Source organism: Saccopteryx leptura, chromosome 3 (assembly GCF_036850995.1).
Source record: "Saccopteryx leptura isolate mSacLep1 chromosome 3, mSacLep1_pri_phased_curated, whole genome shotgun sequence".
In the NCBI taxonomy this organism is placed as follows: Eukaryota; Metazoa; Chordata; class Mammalia; order Chiroptera; family Emballonuridae; genus Saccopteryx; species Saccopteryx leptura.
Window position 1 is genome coordinate 69,790,210 of NC_089505.1, and position 22,296 is coordinate 69,812,505.

The following is a 22,296-nucleotide window of genomic DNA, read 5'->3' on the forward strand; positions in this document are numbered from 1 at the left end:
AGCCTCTGAATGCAAATCTTTATCTGCCTCACTGATTGGCTGTAGAGTAATAGAGCGTGCAGCTTCTGATTGGTTGCGGAGTAACAGCACGTGGAGCCATTGATTGGTTGTGGGGTATTTGTGCGGGTGCAAGGTGTGCTGGGAGGGACCGCCGAGACTAACGCGCGCGGTTGCGGAAGCTACCCCTTGCGGGAGACGGATGATCACTGGCCTCGCAAGGCCGTGCTGGGCCTGTAGGCTTTCCTGACAGTCCTTGAGTGTGGAACATGCGTTGGGACTGACCAAACTGGGCTTCCAGGAAAGCAGACTTGGTCAGTCGGGCAGTCCGCAGCCAGTGTGACCTTGGGGGGCCAGGCTGTCAGTTAGGCGCGGGGACTGCTATCTGGACTGAGAGGCCCGCTTGAGCCTCCTGGTTGGGCAAAGACCAATTCTGGGTCAGTCAGACGACGGGGCTCCCGGAGAGCCCGTCCGCCCTTAACCAGTCAGTTCACCAGGAGCCTGCCTCTCTCTGTATTCGTTCCCTTGTCACCAAGTCGGCCACCTGGCCAGCCCGAAGGGCAGTCGAGCAACCTGTCCATTAACGATCAGGTTATGCTCTTGTCAGTCAGCAGTTAGTCCCCTGTAAACCAGCTATTCCCATAACGCATCCCCCCATCGCCTTCTCTGTTAACCAGTTCATCAGACTCCCTCTGAATCAGACCCTTAATGTTCATCTCAGCTGTTAGTCACACAGTTATCCCACGTGTCATCCGGTTAATCTGTTTTCGCTGCTAGACCTGGTTTCCCTAGAAAATTAGTTTTCTGCTGAAGTCAGTCAGTCCCCCCCAAGTCAGCTCTCCCCTTAGCAAGTCTGGAAAGCCCTTTGTACCACTCCCACTCCGCCGAGGAAATAACACGAACGGAAGTGTGTCCAGGAAAAAAGGATATCCTGGAGGCCCTGAAACAAGAGAGGAAGGTAAAATGGAGAGATTCAGTGCTGGGCAAAGGGAAATGTACCGGGGGAGGAAAAAAGAGCGTGCGTGAGGAGTCGTCCCCTGTATCTCTAAAGAAATCAGAATCTGAGAGCTAAGGCTGATCATTGCATCTCAAACAGGAACACCTGCCCATGGTGCAGAGGAAATGAAGGAAACCACAGAGGGAGAAATAATTTGACCAGGGTTGTTCTTTTTTAATTGATTGATTGATTAATTGATTTTAGAAAGAGATGATGGGAGAGAGAAACATCGATTTGTTGTTCCACTTATTTTTGCATTCATTGGTTGCTTCTTGTATGTGCCCTGACCTGGGATAAAACCCGCAACCTTGGCTATCTGGACGACGCTGTATCCAACTGAGCTACCCATCCAGGACTCATTGTTTTTTGTTTTGTTTTGTATTTCTGTTTTGACCAGAGTTATTCAGTGGTTTACTTGCACATCTGAGGCCGGGTCCCAGAGAGCACTTATTTCCATATCCAACATGCGGTTTTAAGTAGGAGAAGGGGAAAGAAAGAGATTGGCAGTGCAGAAAAGGAGCGATTGTAGGCTGTGATGAAGAGAGGTGCTTCATTACCTGGCAGTCTGGGAAGTCTTTATATGAGAAGGAGACAGATCTGTTTTGATACGGGGAGGTTAAGGTTTAAGACAGAGTCCACGCAGAGGAGTCCCATGAAACATGTGGAAATATGGAATAGGGAAGCAGAGGGCTTTTTCTAGAACCAGAAAAACACTGGTAAAGGCTTAGAGATGGTCAAGAGCAGTCCCAAATCTAATGCTGACAAGGGGTCAGGCAGGTAATTTAATAAATAATAGCTGACATTTATTGAATATATACTGTGTGAAGCTCTGGTTGAGTAACTCTTAATTCTAAGAACCACCTTAGGAGATGCGTGCTGTTATAATCTAAAATTTAAATGTGAGGAACTGAGGCCTAAGGAGAGGGGAAACTTCTTGCTTACTATTATTACATAGCTAACCAGAATCCATACCCAGGAAGTTGAAATTTTCCTTTAAAAAAGGAGAATCTGAAAGTTTGAATTATTTTGTGAAATATCCTGCTTTTTAAATGTTACCTCACAAAAAAAAAAAGTTTATTTTAAATTTAAACATTTAGTAGGCCGAACAAGACCTACATATGGGTCAGAGTTAGCATGGCTACCACCGGTTTGCAATCTCTGAAGAAGACCAACACTGAGGGAAGTGACTTACCTAGAATCTTCCAGATGAGGGAGACAAAGATTAGGCCTTCTGACTTCCAATCCACTTCCAGAAAGAATCTACATCCCTTTCCCAAACATACTGTGCGTCCTATCAGCTCTAATTAAAAATATGTTTCACTCACATTGCTGTGCAGTTTACAGCTCTCTGCCTACATATCTTTCCAATCCTGTGATGGCTAACTGATTTATTCCTGTATTTTATTCATGAGAATTTGGACTCAGAGAGGAGAATGAACTTGACCATGCTTACACAGCAGTTTTTAAGGGAAAAAAAATGTGTCATGGAAAGGACAGTGAGTGCATTTGGAGTCAAGGGTTGAGTCTGATATTTGTCAATGTAATAATGGTTGCAAATGTTTGGGTCAGTCATGTACCTCTGGGTCTGTGCTTTCTTCTGTGAAGCCGTAATAATGAGATCTGTCTCCCAGGATTTTTGAGAATTTTAGGGAGGTAAAATTTCTAAGTCCCTAGAGTTGTAAGTGACAACAATATTTTCTCATTGGATGTTAGCTGCAAAGTTCTTACCAGTTGTAGCAGCAGGTATTATAATTGATTAATAATAACCAAAAAGTAGAAGCAACCCAAATGTCTGTTAATTGATGAATGGATAAACAAAATATGGTATGTCCATCCTTACATGGAATATTATTCAACCATAGAAATAAAAGTAGTACTGATGGACCATGAATGAAAACATTATGTTAAGTGAAAGAAGACAGACTCAAAAGACCACACACCATATCATTTTATTTGTATACAACATGCAGAAGAGAAAATATATAGTTACATAAAAATAGATTAGTGGTTGCATAACACAGTGATTTTTAACTTTTTTTAAATCTCATGGCACACATAAACTAATTATTAAAATTCTGTGGTGCACCAAAAAATATAGTTTTTGCTGATCTGACAAAAAAAAAGTAGGTATGATTTTCATTCATTCACACTGGATGGCTACTGTTGTGTTGGCTGTTGTCATTTTTTTATATGACAATCTAAGAGAAAACAGGTCAATGCCCTGACTCAAATGGTGTTGCATGTTTTAAAATTATTGCAGCACACTAGTTGAAAATCACTGGCCTAACACTAGGGGATGAGGGTTAAGGGAAATTAAGAGTAAGTGTTCCTAGACACCAGGTTCCTTTTGGGTGTTTTACGTTCACTCGGACTGCTGTATGAAAAATGGACCACGTGGGGGAAGAGTGGAAGCAGATAAACCATTTGGACAACTGCTTCTGGCAGTTTGATAAAGGTGATGTTGGCGTGGCTCAGAGGGTAGCAGTGGAGATTGAGGGTTGTTGTATTGAGGACATCTTTTGGAGTTAAACTGAGATTAGTTGGTGAATTAGATACAAATCGATGATGGGAAGAGAAGAATCAAAGATGACTCAAGTTTTTCATCAATCAACTGCATGGAATTCATTTTATTTTAACTATCAGTTGCTGTGTCTGTTTCCCCACCAAACTTGATGCCCTGTGAGGAAATTATTGTGACTCAGTCACTCGGACTCTTCAGCACCCAACATAACAAGTGTCCAATGAATATCACTGATGAAAGGAAAGTTTTTAACTAAGAGTCATTTTAGCTATATTTTTATATTAATTTTAAAAATTGAGATGTAATTGTCATACCATAACACTCACCCTTTTAAAGTATACGATTCAGGAGGTTTTAGTATATTCACAAAGATGTACAACCATCACTACTGTCTAATTCCAGAACATTCTTTTTCTTAAGCATGCTAAACTCCTCAAACTTGGCAGTTGCTGTTCCCTCTACCTGCCATTAACTGGCCTCGTTTGCCATGGCATTCTCCCTTCTAGGTTTCTGCTGAAATGTCACTTCCTCAAAGAGGGGCCTTTGCTGACCCACCCTAACCTAAACTGTTACCTTATTGCATAATATCCCATAACTATCTTACTATCCTGTATTATTTTTCTCTATAGTACTTACAGCTATCAAATTATCTTCATTGTTCACTTGTTTATTGCCTGCCTTCCACACTAGAATGAGGACAGAAATGTGTCCTTCTTGTTGACTGCCATTTCCCTGAAACAGCACCGGACATAAAGGAGGCATTCAAATGTGTTGTGTGACTAAAGAAATGGAAGAGACTGTCATCACAAAGAAATGTACTTTTTTTCAAATATTTTGTTTGATTTCAGAGAGAGAGAAAAAGAGAGAGAGAAAGAAACATTGATTTGTTGTTCCACTTATTTATGCATTCATTAGCTGATTGTTGTATATGCCCTGACTGGGAATCGAACCCACAGCCTTGGTGTATTGGGACAATCCTCTAATCTAACCAATTGCGCTACCTGGACAGGGCACAAGGAATGTGCTTCTTGAGAGAGACTCATTAGAGGGAGCAAACTGCTCTTTGGCTCTTACTCTGAGTGAGATGAGAGCTGTGGAGAGTTCTCAGCAGAGGAGGGGCAGGTATCCTTAGGGTTGATAGAATCCCTGTGGCTGCTCCCTGGGGAATAGATTGTAAGGGAACTAAAGCAAGGCTAGTGAGAAGGTTATTGCAGCAATTTGAGTGACAGAGGATGGTGGCTCCGCACAGGGTGGCAGCAGTGAGGTAATTAGAAGTGAGTTGAGTTTAAAGATATTTTGAGAGCAGTGCCAACAGGATTTTCTGACAGATTGACTGCCTGTGGGACATGAGAGAAGAAAAAAAAAGACTAGTCAAAAAGAGGACACCAAGATTTTGGTTCATTTCTTCCTGGAGGTGATTTTATTTGATTTAGATACATGTTTCTTTTTTTTTTTTTTTTTTTTTTTTTGTATTTTTCTGAAGCTGGAAATGGGGAGAGACAGTCAGACAGACTCCCGCAAGCGCCTGACCGGGATCCACCTGGCATGCCCACCAGGGGACGACGCTCTGCCCACCAGGGGGCGATGCTCCGCCCCTCCGGGGCATCGCTCTGTTGCGACCACAGCCACTCCAGCGCCTGGGGCAGAGGCCAAGGAGCCATCCCCAGCGCCCGGGCCATCTCTGCTCCAATGGAGCCTTGGCTACGGGAGGGGAAGAGAGAGACAGAGAGGAAGGAGAGGAGGAGGGGTGGAGAAGTAGATGGGCGCTTCTCCTGTGTGCCCTGGCCGGGAATCGAACCCGGGACTTCTGCACACCAGGCCAACACTCTACCACTGAGCCAACCGGCCAGGGCCTAGATACATGTTTCTTAAATGTTAGTTGATTAGTTTTTTCTGAGAGGAGAATGTTTAAACTTTTAATTATTGATTTCTACTCTTACAATACTGCCTCTTGGCCGGAGAATGCCAATAGCTCTATTGAAAGCTGGTGTGGAGAAAGAAGAACTTGAGTTTTAAATCCATCCCCACTTACACTTGTTCAGTGACCCTGGGAAAATCACTTCTTTGAGCTTCAGCCTCCTCCTCTGTAAAAAGGAAATTACAAGATTGAATTCCACAGCCTTCTCTGAAGAAACAGACAAAGACCACCCAAACAAGAACAAACTGGCTCTTCATTCAGAGCTTGCTAACACAAGAGAGTCAGCCCCCGTCACTTGAATTTGGCAAAGGCTCAAAGGCAAGCAGGGTAGGGGGGAGCCCTTACAGTGTAAAAGAAAAAAGAGAGAGAGAGAAGGAGTTTCAGATAGTGTCTGACTGGAGATTGTGATCACAGGGAAGCTGGAAGTTAGCTAATTACAAGTGGAGGAGCATATTTCACTTTCTTTGATTGGTTCTGAGCTAGAAACAGGGTAAAAAATAGGAAACCAGGTATTCATTGGCCAAGTTCTGGACTTTCTGGGCCAATTACTCTCTAGTTTGGCTTCTTAGACTAGTTGCTGCAAAATGAGGAGCAGTGTCATTCATATATGTCATATACTTGGGCCTGAAGGTCATACATAATCTGGTCATTGTTTGTGTATTCAGTCTTTCAGATTCTTGGGAGGACTAAATGAGATGTATGTGTGAAATTAATAGGTGTATAGTAAAAAACAAATATTGGTTTAAATATTTTAAAATTTTAATATGGCTTATATAATCCTTTCTTTGTTGTTTTTTTTTTTTTTACTAATCCATCTTTATGAAGAGAATTTATTCACCAAGGTAATACTAATGCAAACTAATATGTCAAACAGTACCAAAGTAGACAGATATAAAAAATGAAAATTCTACTTCACCTTTTTCATAATTTCTGCTGTATCTATAGGTAAGTACTGGTGCTAGTTTATCATAGATTTTCCTATATCTTTATTTTATTCATTTGTATGTGTGTATATTTGTGAATGTATTATATATGACCATATAATTACATATGAGCATATATATTTATGCATTATATATATATGTACAAAATTTTACATATAAATGAATGTTGATCATACTTCCATTAAATGTATGAAATATTTCAGATATACAGAAAGGTATAACAATAGGACAACAAGAGCATGTACCTACCACCCCAAACACATCTCCCATTTGAAACTAAAACTAGTTGCTACCTTGATTTTGGCATTTATCACTCTGTGTCGGAAGGAATTTAACATAACCTGAAGAGAGGTCTGGCCTTCGCCCTTGGCTTCTGGGAGGTCATTTCTAAATCCTTGGAACAGCAGTGTGATAGGAGTGTCTGCTTGGTTGTGGGCCTTGCGTCACACTGAATAGTCTAAAAATGTGACTTTAACAGTGTGATGTAGGGTGGGGTCTTCGGATCACATGGCATGAGCTCAACTTCAAAAGGTGCTGGAGACCAAGATCAGCCGTGGGGCAGTCAGCCATGCCCATGTGATGAAGGTCCAATAAACTCTGGCCACGAGGTTTGCGTGTGCTTCCCCGGTTGTCATGCTCTGTGCATATTGTCGCACATCATTACCAGGACATTTAAGCTACGCTCTCTGTGACTCCACAGGGAGAGGATAGCTAGAAGCACTCTCTGGTTGGGACTTTCCTGGACTCTGCCCTATGTGTTTCCCTTGGCAGATTTTAATCTATATTCTTTAGTAGTTATATTGAACAGCAACCATGAGTATAACAGCTTTTGGTGAGTTCTGTGAGTGCTTCTAGTGAATTATTGAACCTAAGGGTAATGTTGGATGGTCCAAAACTTGAAGTTGGTGCCAGAAATGGAGCTGTTTTTAGAGACTCCTGGAATCTGCAGTTGATGTCAGAGGTGAGGGCAGCTTGTTGGACTGTTCCCTAACATTATAATGCATCAGAAATAAGATTTTGGAGAACAAACCAAACTTATTGAAACATGGTTTGGGAAGAGAAAGGATGTGAGAAGCCAGGGGACATGGAGCCTTTGATTCCTGAGTGGCCCTGAGGTTACCTGCAGGTAGGGAAATACAACTGTTCTGCAATCAGTTACAGCAGGTGAAAGTTATCAGTTTGTTTTTTTTAAATTATGGATCCAATCCCCAAGAAGTTGGTATATTGGGTTCATGAGGAAATACAAAATAATAAGAAAGAAGCTAAATATACAATCCCATAGCTAATTTTATCTGTAATAGCACAAATGAAAGTAAAGAAAAGGACTGTGGTGGATTCTGATACTGCACCATGTGGGGTCTCTCCAGTGGTGGATTCAATAATTGAACAACTGGTTCTCTGCCCTAATGGCCATTTTAAGTATAAAATAAAACGATATACTGAAAGGTAGTTCATTGTTTCATGCATTTAAAACTTAAATAAGAACAATAAAAAAGGTACACAAAACTAGATTATATCATGGCCCTGGCCATTTGGCTCAGTGGTAGAGCGTCGGCCTGGCATACAGGAGTCCTAGGTTCGATTCCCGGCCAGGGCACACAGGAGAAGCGCCCATCTGCTTCTCCACCCCTCCCCCTCTCCTTCCTTTCTGTCTCTCTCTTCCCCTCCTGCAGCCAAGGCTCCATTGGAGCAAAGTTGGCCTGGGTGCTGAGGATGGCTCCATGGCCTCTGCCTCAGGCACTAGAATGGCTCTGGTCGCAACAAAGCGATGCCCCAGATGGGCAGAGCGTCGCCCCCTGGTGGGCATGCCGGGTGGATCCCGGTCGGGCGCATGCGGGAGTCTGTCTGACTGCCTCCCCGTTTCCAACTTCAGAAAAATACAAAAACAAAAACAAAAAAAAACACCCTAGATTATATCATAAGAGTTTTAAAATATTAATGAGAAAATATTAACTAATACCTGAAAAAAACAATAAAATTGTTATTTGAGATATGTCCATGTTGCTTCTTGATTGGCATCCTCACTTGCAATTTTTTTTTCACCTACGGAGGAATGAACATCCTACAGACACTTAGAATACTCTGTTGCACAGATGAATGTTAAAAAAGAGTGAGGAATGTAAATTTGTGATTTCCACATTGGGTGGCTGCCCAGGTGCCCATCTTAGAGAGAACCCTGATTACAAGTGCCATTTTAACAACCTTTTTGTCAGACCAAACAAAAATTAGGTATCGGTTCTGCCAAACCAGTGCAAACCAGCTGAATCCCACCAGTGGTTCTGTCCAGTCTGAGCTACAACTGCTAGCCTCCGGGCTGCTACTAAAGGAAAATGTTCTGTTGAAACAACAGATAACAAAGGAAATTAGAGTGATCCACAAGAGAATGAAGAGAGATAAAGAGGAGAGTCAAAGGCACCCATTCCAAAAGGAAGGAAATATTTAAACACTTCTTAAGAAGTGGGATGAATACAGTGGGCATTGATGGAATCAAACAAAGGTCTCAATGCAGCAGTCTTGGAGTTTGGGTGGACCAGTGGGAACTCAACACTGAGGGTCTCTAATCCAATTTACTTTATTTACTCTAGTTTGGAGGAAGTAATATGACAATGTAAAACTTGATATCAAATTGCCTGAAGTGGTGGTCTTATAATCTAATCAAAATCCAGACAAAAGGGCCTGGGTTCCTCAGCCCACCCCCACTGGGAACTGAAAGCTATATGCACATTAATGGTAAAGTGGTCAGCAGAAGAGATGTTCCTGGGACTCCTTAATATGGAAACCCCATGATTCTAAAACCTGTTGCTGAGTCCCAATGGGAGTTATAGTTAAATTGGGATGACTTGTGAATGTAGGCATTGATGAGAGTAAGGTGAGAGTTTGGATGAAAATTAGAATGTTGAACAGATTTCATATGAAGTCATGTGTCCCCTCATTTTCCTGAATGTGTCAGAGTGGGGAACATTTCCATGAGCTAGAATTATAAAACCCTCCCTTCAACCAATATTGATTATATAATAAGTGAGAACGAGTAAGATTCCCAAGGCCACACAGGTTGTAATTTGAAGTGTATAGGATATCTCCTGGAAAAGACAATCTAGAAGTCGAATGTTTGGTTGGTTTATTTGGGTTTTGGAAGACACGGTCCATATCTGTGAATCTTGCTAGCCTCTATTTATAAAACTAGCAGAAGACTTGGAATCCTTATACAGACCACAGCTCATGGCAAAAAGCAGTGAGCACCTCCCAGTGGCAACCACAGGGATTTTTGGCCAAAAAATTTTCATTACAGAGACAACTAGGTTGGGCTTTAATTGAAACTGCCCCTATGACTGAAGAACATAAAATAATCCTAAAACCTGAATGCCCGTGATGTCTTGGGTAATGTGGAATAAATACACTAATAAGGAGAACAATGCTCACAAGAGTTCCATAATACCATGGAAATGCTTTACAGAGGAATGTACCGCCACGGGCTGTGAGGAGGTACTCCTCGTATTCAGGAGCAGCTGCCTCTTTTCCCCTAGGACTGACTCTGGAAACACCTAAAGATCTGCTAGACCCTGGGTGCTGTCAATGAATAGCTCTCAACTGACCAAGAGCTGCTTGGTTTGTGGATGGCAGTTCCAAGGGGATGGCCTTCTTTGAGTGGGACGTATTAGCAGTGGCGTGCGGGTAAATATTTCACAGCAGACCTCCAAAGGGTGAGGGAAGCCCTGAATTATATAGTATTGCGAATTTCCACTTTGTAAATACTCTCACCATAGTCACTTCCAAGCTACCAGCCGTGATGTGGAGTTAGGAAGAGATACCGCAGCACACCATTATGGAGTATCTCTATCATACAGGTACTCATAGATACTGTAAATCTACACAACCTCAAGAACACAGATAACAATAAAGTGAATCAGAAAAATGAGAAGTAATTGGTTTTAAGTAATTATTACTTTTGGTTTTTAATATAATTTACTTAACCAGAGATTTCTATAATTTAATTTTTAATAATGAATGTATTTATAGCCAGCTAGCTGCATTCTTAAGATTTTTAATAATCAGCAGTGAAATTTGGAAAAGGCAACATTCTCTCTTTGGCAAAGAGAATGTTGGAAAAGGCAAAGGGAGCTAGAGGCAAGGGCGCAGTCACATTGTAGAGAACCTTATTAGCAAAGCAAGGAAGCTTGGAACTTTTCCTACCAGCAGTAGTACGTAATTCCTGTCCATTTTTATTCTCCCAAAGATCTGTGAAATCTGTCTCCGCCTCTCCATCCCTATAGCTCACACACCATCTCAAGTGTCATTCATTCCTGACCACCACCTAGTCTCTTCTCTGGCCACCTGGCTGGCAGTGGCTTCCCCTGCAGGTCATCTCTCACGTGGACCCCAGTGGGATATTCGGAACACCCAGACCCGACCCTGTCCTTCTGTGGTACACTGCCCTTCCAAGATCCCCATTAGCTTTGAGAGGGAACCCTAGGGACCTGGTAATAGAGTCCCTCCGAGAGCCTCGGGACTGGGAATGAAAGGCGAGGGGAGGGAGAGGAGAGACCTGGCACTGGGGTCTCCCAGATGATGGGTGAGTGTCGCCCTGTCTCTAGATGCTCTTGAATATCTCATCCTGTGTAATTCTTGCTTCTCAGGGTGGACTGGCCTTCAGGATGACCCAAGAGGCAGAAGCCCCTGGCTTGCTAAAAATACTTTCTGCTCCCTCTACCCCACATCTTCTTTCAGTTACTCATCGTCTCATCCTTTCTGGACTACGCAGTTCTGAGGTTGGAGCCGGCCGCAGTAAGGGCCCTGGGCCTCTCCTGTCCCTGAGAACCGCTGCTGCTGCAGATGGCACTGCTACCGAAAGATGGGGGTGAGTGGCAGAGAAGTGGCGCTGGGGTGTCTGAGGAAGCTGAGGGCACAAAGGAAGAGAACAAAAGGGGGCAGAGTCCAAAATAACCAATATGGATCAGACTTGTGTGGGTGTGGGCCAGATTCTGACCAGGCTGGGTGTCCAGGGCAAAGAGCGGACTGGCCTAGGGAGTGGAGTTGGAGGTGAGTGTGGTTTGAAGATACAAGAGTTCAAGGAGCTGTTTCAGGCATCTCTGGCACACGCTGGGAGCTCCAAGGAAGTCAGTCGTCCAGCCTCTTGTTGGTTTTCCACAAACATGTATTCCCAGATGGAAAAAAATAAATAATCCAGAGAACAGCAGTGGAAGACAAGCTATACATCACCCATCACCACCCCCTACAAATTCCTCATCACCTCAAGTGGCCCAGGTGAAAGGACCAGGGCCCAGGGTTACTGTATAGGGGGAAATGACCCCTTTCTTCTGGTGAGCTGGTTTTCAAGCGACTCCAGTGAGAAAGCACACGGAAACACTAAGGACCGACACCTTACTAACCCATGATATTCACCAGATGGACAATATGTCCTACCCATTCCATGTAGAACGAGGCAGCTTCAAATGTTGTTACCCAGAAAATGTCATTACAGCCATTGCTTCAGACAAATGCACAAGCAAAGGGCACTTGGGAATGGGAAGAACATCTAGAAAGGCATCCTATTTATTGTGGATAATGCTTTACCGTGTACTGAGCTAGGAACACTGCAAATCTTAGGGCATCCATCCACCCAGCCATGATGGTGTGACATAGATTCAGTGAATATCCCTATTTTCCAAAGGAGTGAAGAGAGGGGGAGGGATTTGCTTGGCAACATCCAGACAGTAAGTGATGAAGGGAGAAATTGATCACCGGCCGAGCTGGAAAGGGGCAGAGCCAAAGAGGAGAGTGGAGATGGAAGGGAAAGAAGGAAGTAGAAGCTGAGACTGGGAAGTCTAGCCTGGGGGGTAGATAAGGGATTATATGCAGTGTAAACCCCCAGAAAATTCCAATCTAGAAAGTCTAGTATTCCGTGTCAGGCCAGAGAAGGAGAGAGGAGAGTGGTCTATGAGACGTGACTCTTGGCCTTCTAGAAAATCTTTCCAAATCTCCGTGTGAGCCATGAACAAGAAGAAAGCTGGGTCCTGGAGGAAGTGGAGAAGGAAAGTCAGGATGCCTTGCCAACCCCTGATTCTCCCTCCCCACAGAGCCTGCCAGGCTGGTCTCTTCCTCTTGCTCTTTGGAGAAGATTCTGCAGTGCAACTGCTCCTTCCATGGGGCCCCCGCACCCAACGCACAGTGGTGGGTGAGAGATAACGTCGTGGGTGCAGACAGCATGGACAACAGCACCCAGGTGACGTCCACCATCCTTGGGCCCTGGGCCAACACCACCATCAGCTTGAGCAAGCTGCCAGAAATAGGCACGCACCTTCGCTGTGAGGGGAAAAACGACTATGGAAAGCATGCTCTGAGCATCGTGCTAATGTCCAGTGAGGATGAGGGAGCGTAAATGGGGACGGGCACGGGGCCAGGGGAGGAAGCACAGCTTCTGCTCCAATGTCAAAGTCACCGAAGAGAAGCCTTTTCCATATGTTCTCTACTTCCAACAGGGCAGACTTTGGTTATCCAGAGTTTCATAAACGGGCTCTTCCAGGGCCTTGTCTACGGAGTCATTGTGACCACACTGCTCTTCCTCTGCCTCCTCCCACTCATGTGAGTTCTGCAGTTAAAATTCATCTGTAAGCCTCTCCCAGGGCCGGCTACTCGGCAGGCCCTGGCTGTGGCGCCGGCACAGAGTGGGCAAAGACAGGACCCCTGCCCTCAGGGATCTTAGGGTCTGGCAAGAGACCGAGGCACAAACATAGTCACCACAATCCAGGGTCATCGGGACCATTCTGAGCCACAAACAGGCCTGAGGGACAGAGGCTTTCAGTGAATTTCCTAAAGGAGAATGCAAAGAGGACCTGGCAGCCCTGGTGAGGACAACCAGTCCTCAGAGTAGTACTGTCTGTAGTGGATGTGGAGGCTGAGCACTCATTTGTTTGGTGGGAAGTAGTATATGCAGAACCCGGGGACATGTTAGAGGACTTGCCAATGTCGTTATGCAACATCAGTTGCACTGAGAGTGACAGGTAATGGCTAAAAGTGAAGGTGGAAAAGGGCCCTCTGGGTTGGTACATAAAGGCTCTTGGAACTTTGCTAAACCAATTCTAGAGTGAAAAGGGGCAGAGTGACCAGAGCTCAGGTAAAACGGTTCAGCGGAGGGTTCTGGCCAGTCCAGACATCTTGGGCTTAAGCCTGAGTTGGGAGCCGTGGAAGCATGCCAAGCTGGGAAGGAAAGCATGAGCTTGGGGTGGAACACAGACTGGAGAGGGAGAGCCAGGAGGCCTGGGAAACGTTGACAAGGTAAGTGACAAGGGACACTCCAGAGACATGGGACTCGGGAGTGACGGGATATCCTAGGTGAGAAAGAAAAGGAGCAGGGCCAACAGGGAAGCCATTTTTAAAGTATATTCAGGTGGACTTAAAGGCCAACTACCAGCCTGTATAGTTGCAAAGCCCCTTCTTAGCTGGCCTCACCTGAGCCCCACAGCCTGACAAGCAAGGTGTCCCCATTGTATGGAGTATGAAACCAATTCCCAGAGAGTGGTCTGGCTCAGCTTAGATAACATGAAAGGATGGCATTGTGACTGAGGCTCTGAACAACTTCTGCTTGAAACCACAGCCCCCTGGGTGGGGTAGTGGGGGGACTAGGGAGTGGAGAGCCAGAACTGATCCTGAGAGTAATTTCCTTAGAATGAAACACATCAGAAGGAAGCTGGCAAACAAAATTGCAGCAATTGAGGCAGACGGGAGCCCTAAAGTCAGAGCATGCCAACAACCCAACATGTCTCTGAAGCCTGAGGAACCAGAAAAATCTGTAATCACGCCATCTGAAAGCCAGAGATTGGTGAGTACTCATTGTGTCTGGAATCTAGTCTATCAGAATAATGGGAACAAGACCCATGAGGGAGGCACATGTAGTATTTAAAGAAATTAACATCCTAAATCTACAGAATGCCAAAATATGCTTGAACATCATCTTATAGATGATGAGCCTATGGCTCAGGGAGGGAAATAAGGATGAAAATTATGAGAAACAAATTGAAAGGTAATTAGAATCAGTAGTGTACACACACACAGAGTCCCCATTGAGAAGGTTGGGAGAACATCTAACAGCAGTTGTAGCATTAGAGTAGAAACCAAAGGGTTTGGTCTCTGTTTGGCAATCTGTGCTCAGCACAGTCTGTAGATGCCACAAGCCCAAGTTAGCTCAAAGTGCTGGGGGAACAGATTAAGCCCAAGTTACTTCTTCAGTTACCTTGCCTCCCATGTCCCCAGCAGGGTTTGGAGGAAACAATGCTTGAGGCTGCTGAGACTCACTCTTGTTCACCATTGACAATTCTCTAGCACCAGAAAAGCCCTGTTGCTCTCCTGATACCCTGCTGGGATCTCAGAAATGGGTCGGACCCAAGTCTTGCCCCCTGAGAGCAACCAAGCTGGTGGGGAAGGTGCCCTCAAAGTACCAAGGCTGAGCTGGGGGTTCTGGTTGCTAGAGGAAGGAGGGAATAAACCTTCCTGCCAAAGCAGGCAAAACTTCCTAAGGGAGTCTGGACCACAGTCAGGTGGCTCCTGGTGCTGGGAATGCATTGTTGCAGGGGCGGACAGCAAGAGAAGATGTGGTTGCAGGCACCAACCAGGGCATTGCAGGAAAAGGTGAAGCCAATGCTTGCTGCAAACCAGCACGGCTAATAATTCCAGGTCCTGAGGGAGAATGATGCAGAATGAAGAAAATAAACTTAAAGAGAAATAGGATGGGATCGGGAGGCCTCTGAAAGCTGATGGCAAGACAGAACAAAACAACCCCCAGTTTGATTTATTATACTGTACAGCCATATGCAAATAAGGAAGTCTCCAATACAAAGTCACACATCTCTAAGGCAACCCAAGAATTCTCCCAAGTGTAGAAACCCTCCACCCTGCATAACTGAAATCAACCAACATCAGAACAAACAAGGAGTGAGAGGAAGGGCATGTAAATTGCTTCTAGCAACTTAAGCAAGCAAGTAGAGTAGGGGGATGGGATGAGTGCAAATACTCAGCTTCTTAGCCAATATGGAAGTGGTGGGAGGGAGAACTAAGCCTTTTGCTAAGCCTCGAACTACAAGAGCTTTGCTATTTGTAGTCTCCCACAAACGCTTGAGCCGTATTGCCTCAAGTGCTCAAAGGGAGTGACCCAATTTTGTCCTTTTCAGACTTGGATACTTCATCTCTGAACCTGTTACAACATCCTTCTTTCTTTGCAGCACCCATTCCTCTAAACTTCCAGGAAAAGCAAGATAAGTTGGAGTTGATGAAGCCTGGGAAAACTACATTCACACCCAGCTGGAGTGCCCATTATCCCACAGAATTGTGAAGGTCCCAGACGCCCAGGAGTCTATAACAAACCTGGAGCCCCAGAGTCTCCTCAGCTCACAAAGGCTTCTCAAGCCTTCCCACCCTATGCATCACACTGTTCTCCATCGACTAGAGTTGCTCTTGGACCTGATCTTAGAACCTTCGAAAATTTAACTGTCATTTGGGTTAGCCAGAAGAAGTATGTCCCATCCTAGAATGGTGTCAAAGGAAGGAAAAATAAATGTTCCTTTGGACTATGAAATAAGTCCACCAAAAATTTGTTTTTGAGCCCCTACTGTGTTCCCAGGACCTGGAATACATATACGAGAGCACCAGACTTTAGAGCCATCATATATGGACTGAATCCCAACTTTAGTGCTTAGTAGTTATATGTCTTGGATAAGATTGTTTGCTTACCCTAGAACTTTAAACTTTGAACTTCAGCTTTTCACCTGAGGTATACCTGGGTAGAGTGTGAATGAAAAGTGGTGTCCAGAGATACAGTTCGGGAAAAGACACAAAGATGGGCCCTGAATGCCAAGATAAGACATTGGATCTTTATGTCGTAGGTACACATTCGGACTTAATTAGAATATAAGTTCCACAGAAACAGGGATCTTGTCTGTCTTTTTTGTTTCCTACTTGTATCACCAGCACCTAGAATGGTACCTAAAATATAATAAACTTTCAGAATAGTTTGCTGAATAATTGAAGGAGTGAATGAATTGTAAGCTGCTGGAAGGTTTGAAGCAAAATAGTGGGTGACTAGATATATAATGAAAGATCATTTTAGCAGTAGTTATTGAAGATGTATTTAGAAGAGGTAAGGCTGGAGGCAAAGAACCTAGTTAAGAGGTTATAGCAATATTTCCTGGCCAAACTGAAAGGCAGGCATATTAAGAATGAGAATGGGATTCTGGCATTAGAACAGACCATGGCTGTGTATTGTTCCCCTCCGCATAGATGGCAACCTTTCCTCTGATGCCAGAGGCTGGTCATTTTCAGCTGTTTGAAAAAGGGTCATCTCTTCCCTGGGATGTTATTTTTGAGTAAATCTAGTGGTTCTTCAATCAGCACCAGTGAGCTGGTCATCTTGTACTCGAGGTAAATATTTTTAAAGCCTTCAAATGTATTGGCACCTCTCTTGCATTCAGTTTATACATTCCACAAAAATACGAGCATTCATCTTGTGCCAGTTGAGGGAAACAAGTCCAACACTAACTTTGCCTCTGTGGAGCTTGTGATCTACACAGATACACAGACAGTGAAGAAAGAAAGAAACACAAAAGTATAACAAAATGATGAGTGCTAAGAAGAAAAAGGACAGAATACTATGAGTATGTCTAAGGGACCAGAGGAGTAACCTACCTTGGATTAGAAAGTCAGAGAAAGGCTATTTAAGAAAGTGATATTTGCAAAAAACCTAAAGAACTATAAAGAGCTAGTCAGAGGGAACAGCAGATTCTAGGCTCTGAGATGGAAGATGTTTGATTACTTAAGAGCTGGGGCCCAGGGGCAGGGTTCTATGCTACCGGAACTCAGGCTGAGGGGTGAGCAATGCAGGAGAGAGACCTTTCAGGGCCTCTAGGTGAGAAGTTGACATTTCATCCTCTCTCATGGTTTCTTCCTTGTGTGCTTTGTAGTCCTGGAAAGTGGGTTCCTATTCATCAGGACTTTATCTGTGAGAATATTGTGTAATGGAGGTTTTAAGTTGAGGGTAGAATTCTTTTTAATAGGTCTGGTGTTTGCTTCTATCAAAGAAACAAATCCTCAATCAGGGAGAAGTGGACAAGGATGGCAGAAGAGAGGTTGGTAGGTTTGAGGAAAGGGTAGAAAGTGAGAAAAAGGAAAGGAACTGGGTTAAGAATAGGTCAGGGTTGGGTTGTCATGAAAACAGAGAGCTCAGTCTTCCTTGCGTGTCTTTTTTGTTCGGGACAGGATGCTTGGTTGCAAGATGAGAAACAAGGGCATACCAGAGTGCCTTCTGATCGGCTGTGAGGGTCGTGCACTTGGCATTTTGTGCCTTGATCAGTGGCCTCCAATCCGCCCATCACCTGCTTCCTGGGTTGAGGAAGAGCATGCCTTAACGACTGATTGGCCCGGAATCTCAGAAGGGTCTAGAACCACTAGCTCAAGAAAGACGATTCTCCCAAGGGCTGGAGAGGAAGAGGCCTGCTCGGTCCAGGGTTCGCAGTAGTGGTGGCCGTTGTTTCAGACTGGCTCACGCACTGGACAGCCACGAGGCCCCTCTCCATCCCAGCGACACCCACAATGTATCCTCAGGCGCTGATTGGCTCTGAACAGGCTCGTGCCTGCTCATTGGTGCGCAGGCGGTGGCAGCGAGAGGCAGGGGTGGGAAGCGAGTATCCACAGTGACCTCCGTCTGGTGGGGTGTCAGTGGAGCCCAGGTACGCCAAGGCCGCCTAATGAGCTGGCTATAAGGTGAGTACTCATCCTTCCTCTGCTCCAGTCACTTCCCGGTGAGTCACTTAGCGGTTGCGTACACGGTTAGTCCACAGGCTCTCCGTGAGGCCTTAAATCAGCCCTAAAGTTCATTCCCCTTGAAAGTAAGTTCTCCAGTTCGTGTTCTATAACACGTAGCAAGCAAGTCGGCTACCCAGTCACTTGTCACTCAGCAAAAATGCAGGAGGGCGTTCAGTTTTCAAGGAAATAGCCAGGTGATGTGTTGAAGAAGGTCCAGGCCAGAACTCCTGGAATCCAAACCCAAGAAGAGGAAATAAAACGTGGAAAAAGAAAAAGGTTGCCTGTGGAGACAACCAAGGCCTGGAGAAGGGAAGGAGACTGGAGAGAGAGGAATCTTAAAGCCTGAAGGACCATTACCCACTGGGCAGTAAAATTCTCTCACGTTATAGATGAGGAAAAGGAGAAGAGACCAGAGAGGGGACAGCGCTCAGGGTGGACAGATGGCTGCTCCACCTCCAGTGTTCTGGTCACATTCAGAGAAGAAGTGAGTGACAAGGAGAAAATGTGGGTGCCAATATCAGAAAAGCAGAAATCCCCAAAGTCTCCAGCAGACAGCCTCATCTGTTTGGTGTTTTATAGAGACCAGTCTCAAAACATTTGCTTAATAATAAGTCTAGCACAGTCAAAGGTTTTTATTTTCACATTGTACATGTGGGAAAAGAAAAAAAGTGTAATCTCACAGATAGGTGTACAATTTAGGGAGACAGCACTGTCAATTACAAGGTTGTGTTATCGGAGCAAGAAATCATCAAGTAAGACAACTGGTCAGAATTCCATTTTATTTGAATATCATTTTCATAAGACATAGAATAATCTGTAACATCTTTGGAGTCCCATAAGACCACTTTGTTTAAATTGTCCTTTCAAGGGAATATTTGTATTAACAGAGAATGGAACAAGTCAGTAACAGTCATGAATATTTATTAAAAAACTATATTGCAGAGGAGAACATAAATTATATTTTTGTAAACATTCTCAGTTTTTCACAATATCAAATGAGCTTCCTTGAACCCTTTTACAACATAGAACAATGTATTTTGATTTATAGCTGCAGGGGAAGGGAACATCTCCTTCAATCCATTCTGAGTTGTTTCCTTTATTATGAAAACTTGTTGTTTTTTTAAACTAAGCTCTGGAATTTTATTAGCTAGTGTTATAGAAAAAAAACCAAAAAACTAAAACAGAGCTTCAATTGCGATGGCAAAAAAAAATGGCACAAAGACTGAATAGGCTTTTATTTGCTGATAATAATTTAATTTCATTTTTCTTGTACTTGGACTCAGTGGCCACAGCTATGTAACATGACCACTGCTAATGATTTTTAAAAAGGCAAGAAAATACAGGGGTGTCCTTAAGAAGTGGGGGCTTGATTACCTGAACAAATTTGAAATAATGAGATGCAGGAGGGTTGAGATCATGTAGGCAACTCTCGAGGTTCCGTCTGGGACAGTACCATAAAAGAGACGGTCAGATGTGGGTGCTGAAGAGAATCTGAGAAAGGTGGCTTCCTGGTTGTGGAGAGTTTTGAAAGCCACCAGAAGGAAGTTACACTTGACCCGGACTTGGCTAGAGTGGCAGGGTTTGAATGTGGGCAGAGAAGAGAGCGGCCGAAGGATGCCATAAAAAGGGGCGTGGCCCGAATCACCACACAGAGGTCGGAATGTGTGGAGTATGCGTGGAAAGGGTACCTTTTTCTCCTTCACATGCAAAGAATGGCAGAGGTGTAGGGAAGGGGCAGTGGAGATAGGGCAAGTGTTAGGCAAAATTGTGGGAAACCTCGAATGCAAGGCGAGGGAGTTTGCAATGTATCCTGTCACCCATAAAAATGCCTTTTTTTGGTGCAAATATCTTAAATATATCCCATCTTCTCCATCCCCCACATAGCCACTGTGGCAGTTGAGGCCCTGTCATTTTTCTCCTGAACTCTTGTTTCCTCCTCAGTGGACACCCAGAGGAACATTTAAAATGCTCAAACCTGCTCCCCATGGTTCAAAACCTTTCCATAACTTCCCTGTTGGCTTGGGAGAGAGATCAAACTCTGCCTGGCATTTCAGGCCCTTCAAAAGAGAAAGATCTGTGTGAAGACGATAGGAGAGAGAAGAAAGCAGACATGGTGTTGGGGCTCCGCAGAGAATCATCGGGACTCTTCTCTGTTCCTGAAGCTCTTAATTCACAAGATGAACAGACCTTAAGAATGATGGAAGAGGCAATAGCCCCTAGGAAACAATGAATTTATTTCTTCTCTCACCCCAGGTCTCTTACAGATGCATTGCTTCTCATTCATCCCAAATCCTTCCCTCTGGGACATATGGATCTGAGGTCAGAGTTAGCAGAAACTTAAGTCCTGGTCCTCTCTTGTCCCCTGAGACCCTGTTGGTGCTGATGGCACTACCACTGTTATGGTTGGGTAAGTGGAATGAGAGGGAGGGTGGGAGGTGTTTTGGGAAGCCAGGAATGCACTGGGGTGGGGGTAAGTGTGATGAATGATGAACAAGACTGAGGTAAGATAAAGTGGGGAGGACCTAAAGAATTAAGTACTTGATAAATAAGTCATAAAAAATTCCACATGCACATTCTATGATTGGCATTGTGATCCACCATGTGTCCCATTTCATCTACTCAACTCCCTGAGAAATAATTATCCCCATTTAACAGATGAGGATACAGGCTTTTGGAGATTAAACAACTTACCCAAAGTCTCTAGAAATTTTGCTAGTGGAGCCCAACTCCTCTGACTCCTAGGTCCATTTTAATGCCATGCCCCTGCAATTCTAGAACTCAGATGATAAGTGTATCCACGCCTGCTCTCTCGCTAACATCCTGTATGGTGGATATTAAGTCACGTCTTGCCTGACCAGGTGGTGGCGCAGTGGCTAGAGTGTTGGCCCAGGACACTGAGGATCCAGGTTTGAAACCCCAAGGTCTCTGGCTTGAATGCAGCTCACCAGCTTGAGCATGGGGTGACCAGCTTGGGCATGGGATCATAGACATGACCCCATGGTCCCTGGCTTGAAGCCCATGGTCACTGTCTTCAGCCCAAGGTCACTGGCTTGAGCAAAGGGTTTCTGGCTCAACTGGAGCCCCCCCCAGTCAAGGCACATATGAGAAAGCAATCAATGAACCACTAAAGGTGCTGCAACTATGAGTTGATGCTTCTCATCTTTCTCCCTTCCTGCCTGTCTGTCCTTCTCTCCCTCTCTCTCTCTCTCTCTCTCTCTCTCTCTCTCTCTCTCCCTCCCTCCCTCCTCCCAAAAGGTCACATCTTAGAAAAGAAACACAGCATGGTGGCCCTGAACCAAGTGTGTCAAGATCCATGGATATGATGTCTTACAGTGCCAGATTTCACATGTGAAAAGCTGGGGTCCAAGTGATGCTGTTACCTTTCTCTATAACATGGGACAGGGCCCTTAAATTTCTCAACCTCAGTTTTCCTATACATCTAAGAGAGTAAGTAATAAAACCATTATGAAAATGGTTTAAGCTGATTTCTATGAAGGTACTTGGAAATCTGTAAACACTTAAAATGGCAGTATTTCTTCCATCATTTTAGGATGTCATTACTAGAATTGGCCTCAGGAACCATGAAGTTTATAAGTACATCTATTTTGCACATGACAGAGTTGTCACCTAGGAATGGGAGAAAGAAGAAGAAGAAATCATTGTTCACTAAAAGTCAATGGTTAAATTACAACCTGCAATTATTATTACAAGGTGCCATGCACCTCTGTAGTTAATACCATTAATTCACATTGTAACATTGCTATTTTTTTTTTATTGATTTTAGAGAGAGGAGAGGGGCAGGGTGAGGAAGGAGGAGAGGAAGCATCAACTCGTAGTAGTAGTCGCTTCTGGTATGTGCCTTGACAGGGCAAGCCTGGGGTTTCAAACTGGTGACCTCAGCAGCATTCCAGGCCATTGCTTTATCCACTGTGCCACCACAGGTCAAGCAACATGGGTAATATTGTACCCATTTTTCTGATTTAGAAACTAAGGTTTAGAAACGATGCAACATAACCAAGGTCACAAGATATAGTTACCACCAATAATGAAAAGTCCAGTAGACTAGATTATGTTGGTGCAGTTTGGGAGTTCCCAGGACCACCCTCAGGTTCCATGATGCACAAGAAAGAAC

General features: G+C 44.3%; 1 protein-coding gene across 2 annotated transcripts; it reads left to right on the plus strand.

Moving 5' to 3' along the window:
- Window positions 1-157: 157 nt before the first annotated feature.
- Window positions 158-15,745, plus strand: SIGLECL1 (SIGLEC family like 1). 2 transcript variants are annotated; one of them, XM_066371931.1, is made up of 6 exons: window positions 158-955; window positions 11,103-11,232; window positions 12,452-12,733; window positions 12,854-12,956; window positions 14,040-14,193; window positions 15,590-15,745. In XM_066371931.1, exons 2-6 carry the CDS (start codon window positions 11,208-11,210, stop codon window positions 15,602-15,604), a joined length of 579 nt encoding a protein of 192 aa, XP_066228028.1. In that variant the 5' UTR covers window positions 158-955; window positions 11,103-11,207; the 3' UTR covers window positions 15,605-15,745. The 2 variants fall into 2 exon arrangements, with proteins under 2 accessions (XP_066228028.1, XP_066228029.1); XM_066371932.1 differs by having other exon boundaries at window positions 158-588.
- Window positions 15,746-22,296: the final 6,551 nt, after the last annotated feature.

Bases quoted from the DNA above. Each gene is read 5' to 3' on its own strand.
- SIGLECL1 (XM_066371931.1), top strand. From the start codon at position 11,208: ATGGCACTGCTACCGAAAGATGGGG. The intron at 12,734-12,853 runs GTGAGGATGAGG...TACTTCCAACAG, and splicing joins GAGCATCGTGCTAATGTCCA to GGCAGACTTTGGTTATCCAG. The intron at 12,957-14,039 runs GTGAGTTCTGCA...TAATTTCCTTAG, and splicing joins CTCTGCCTCCTCCCACTCAT to AATGAAACACATCAGAAGGA.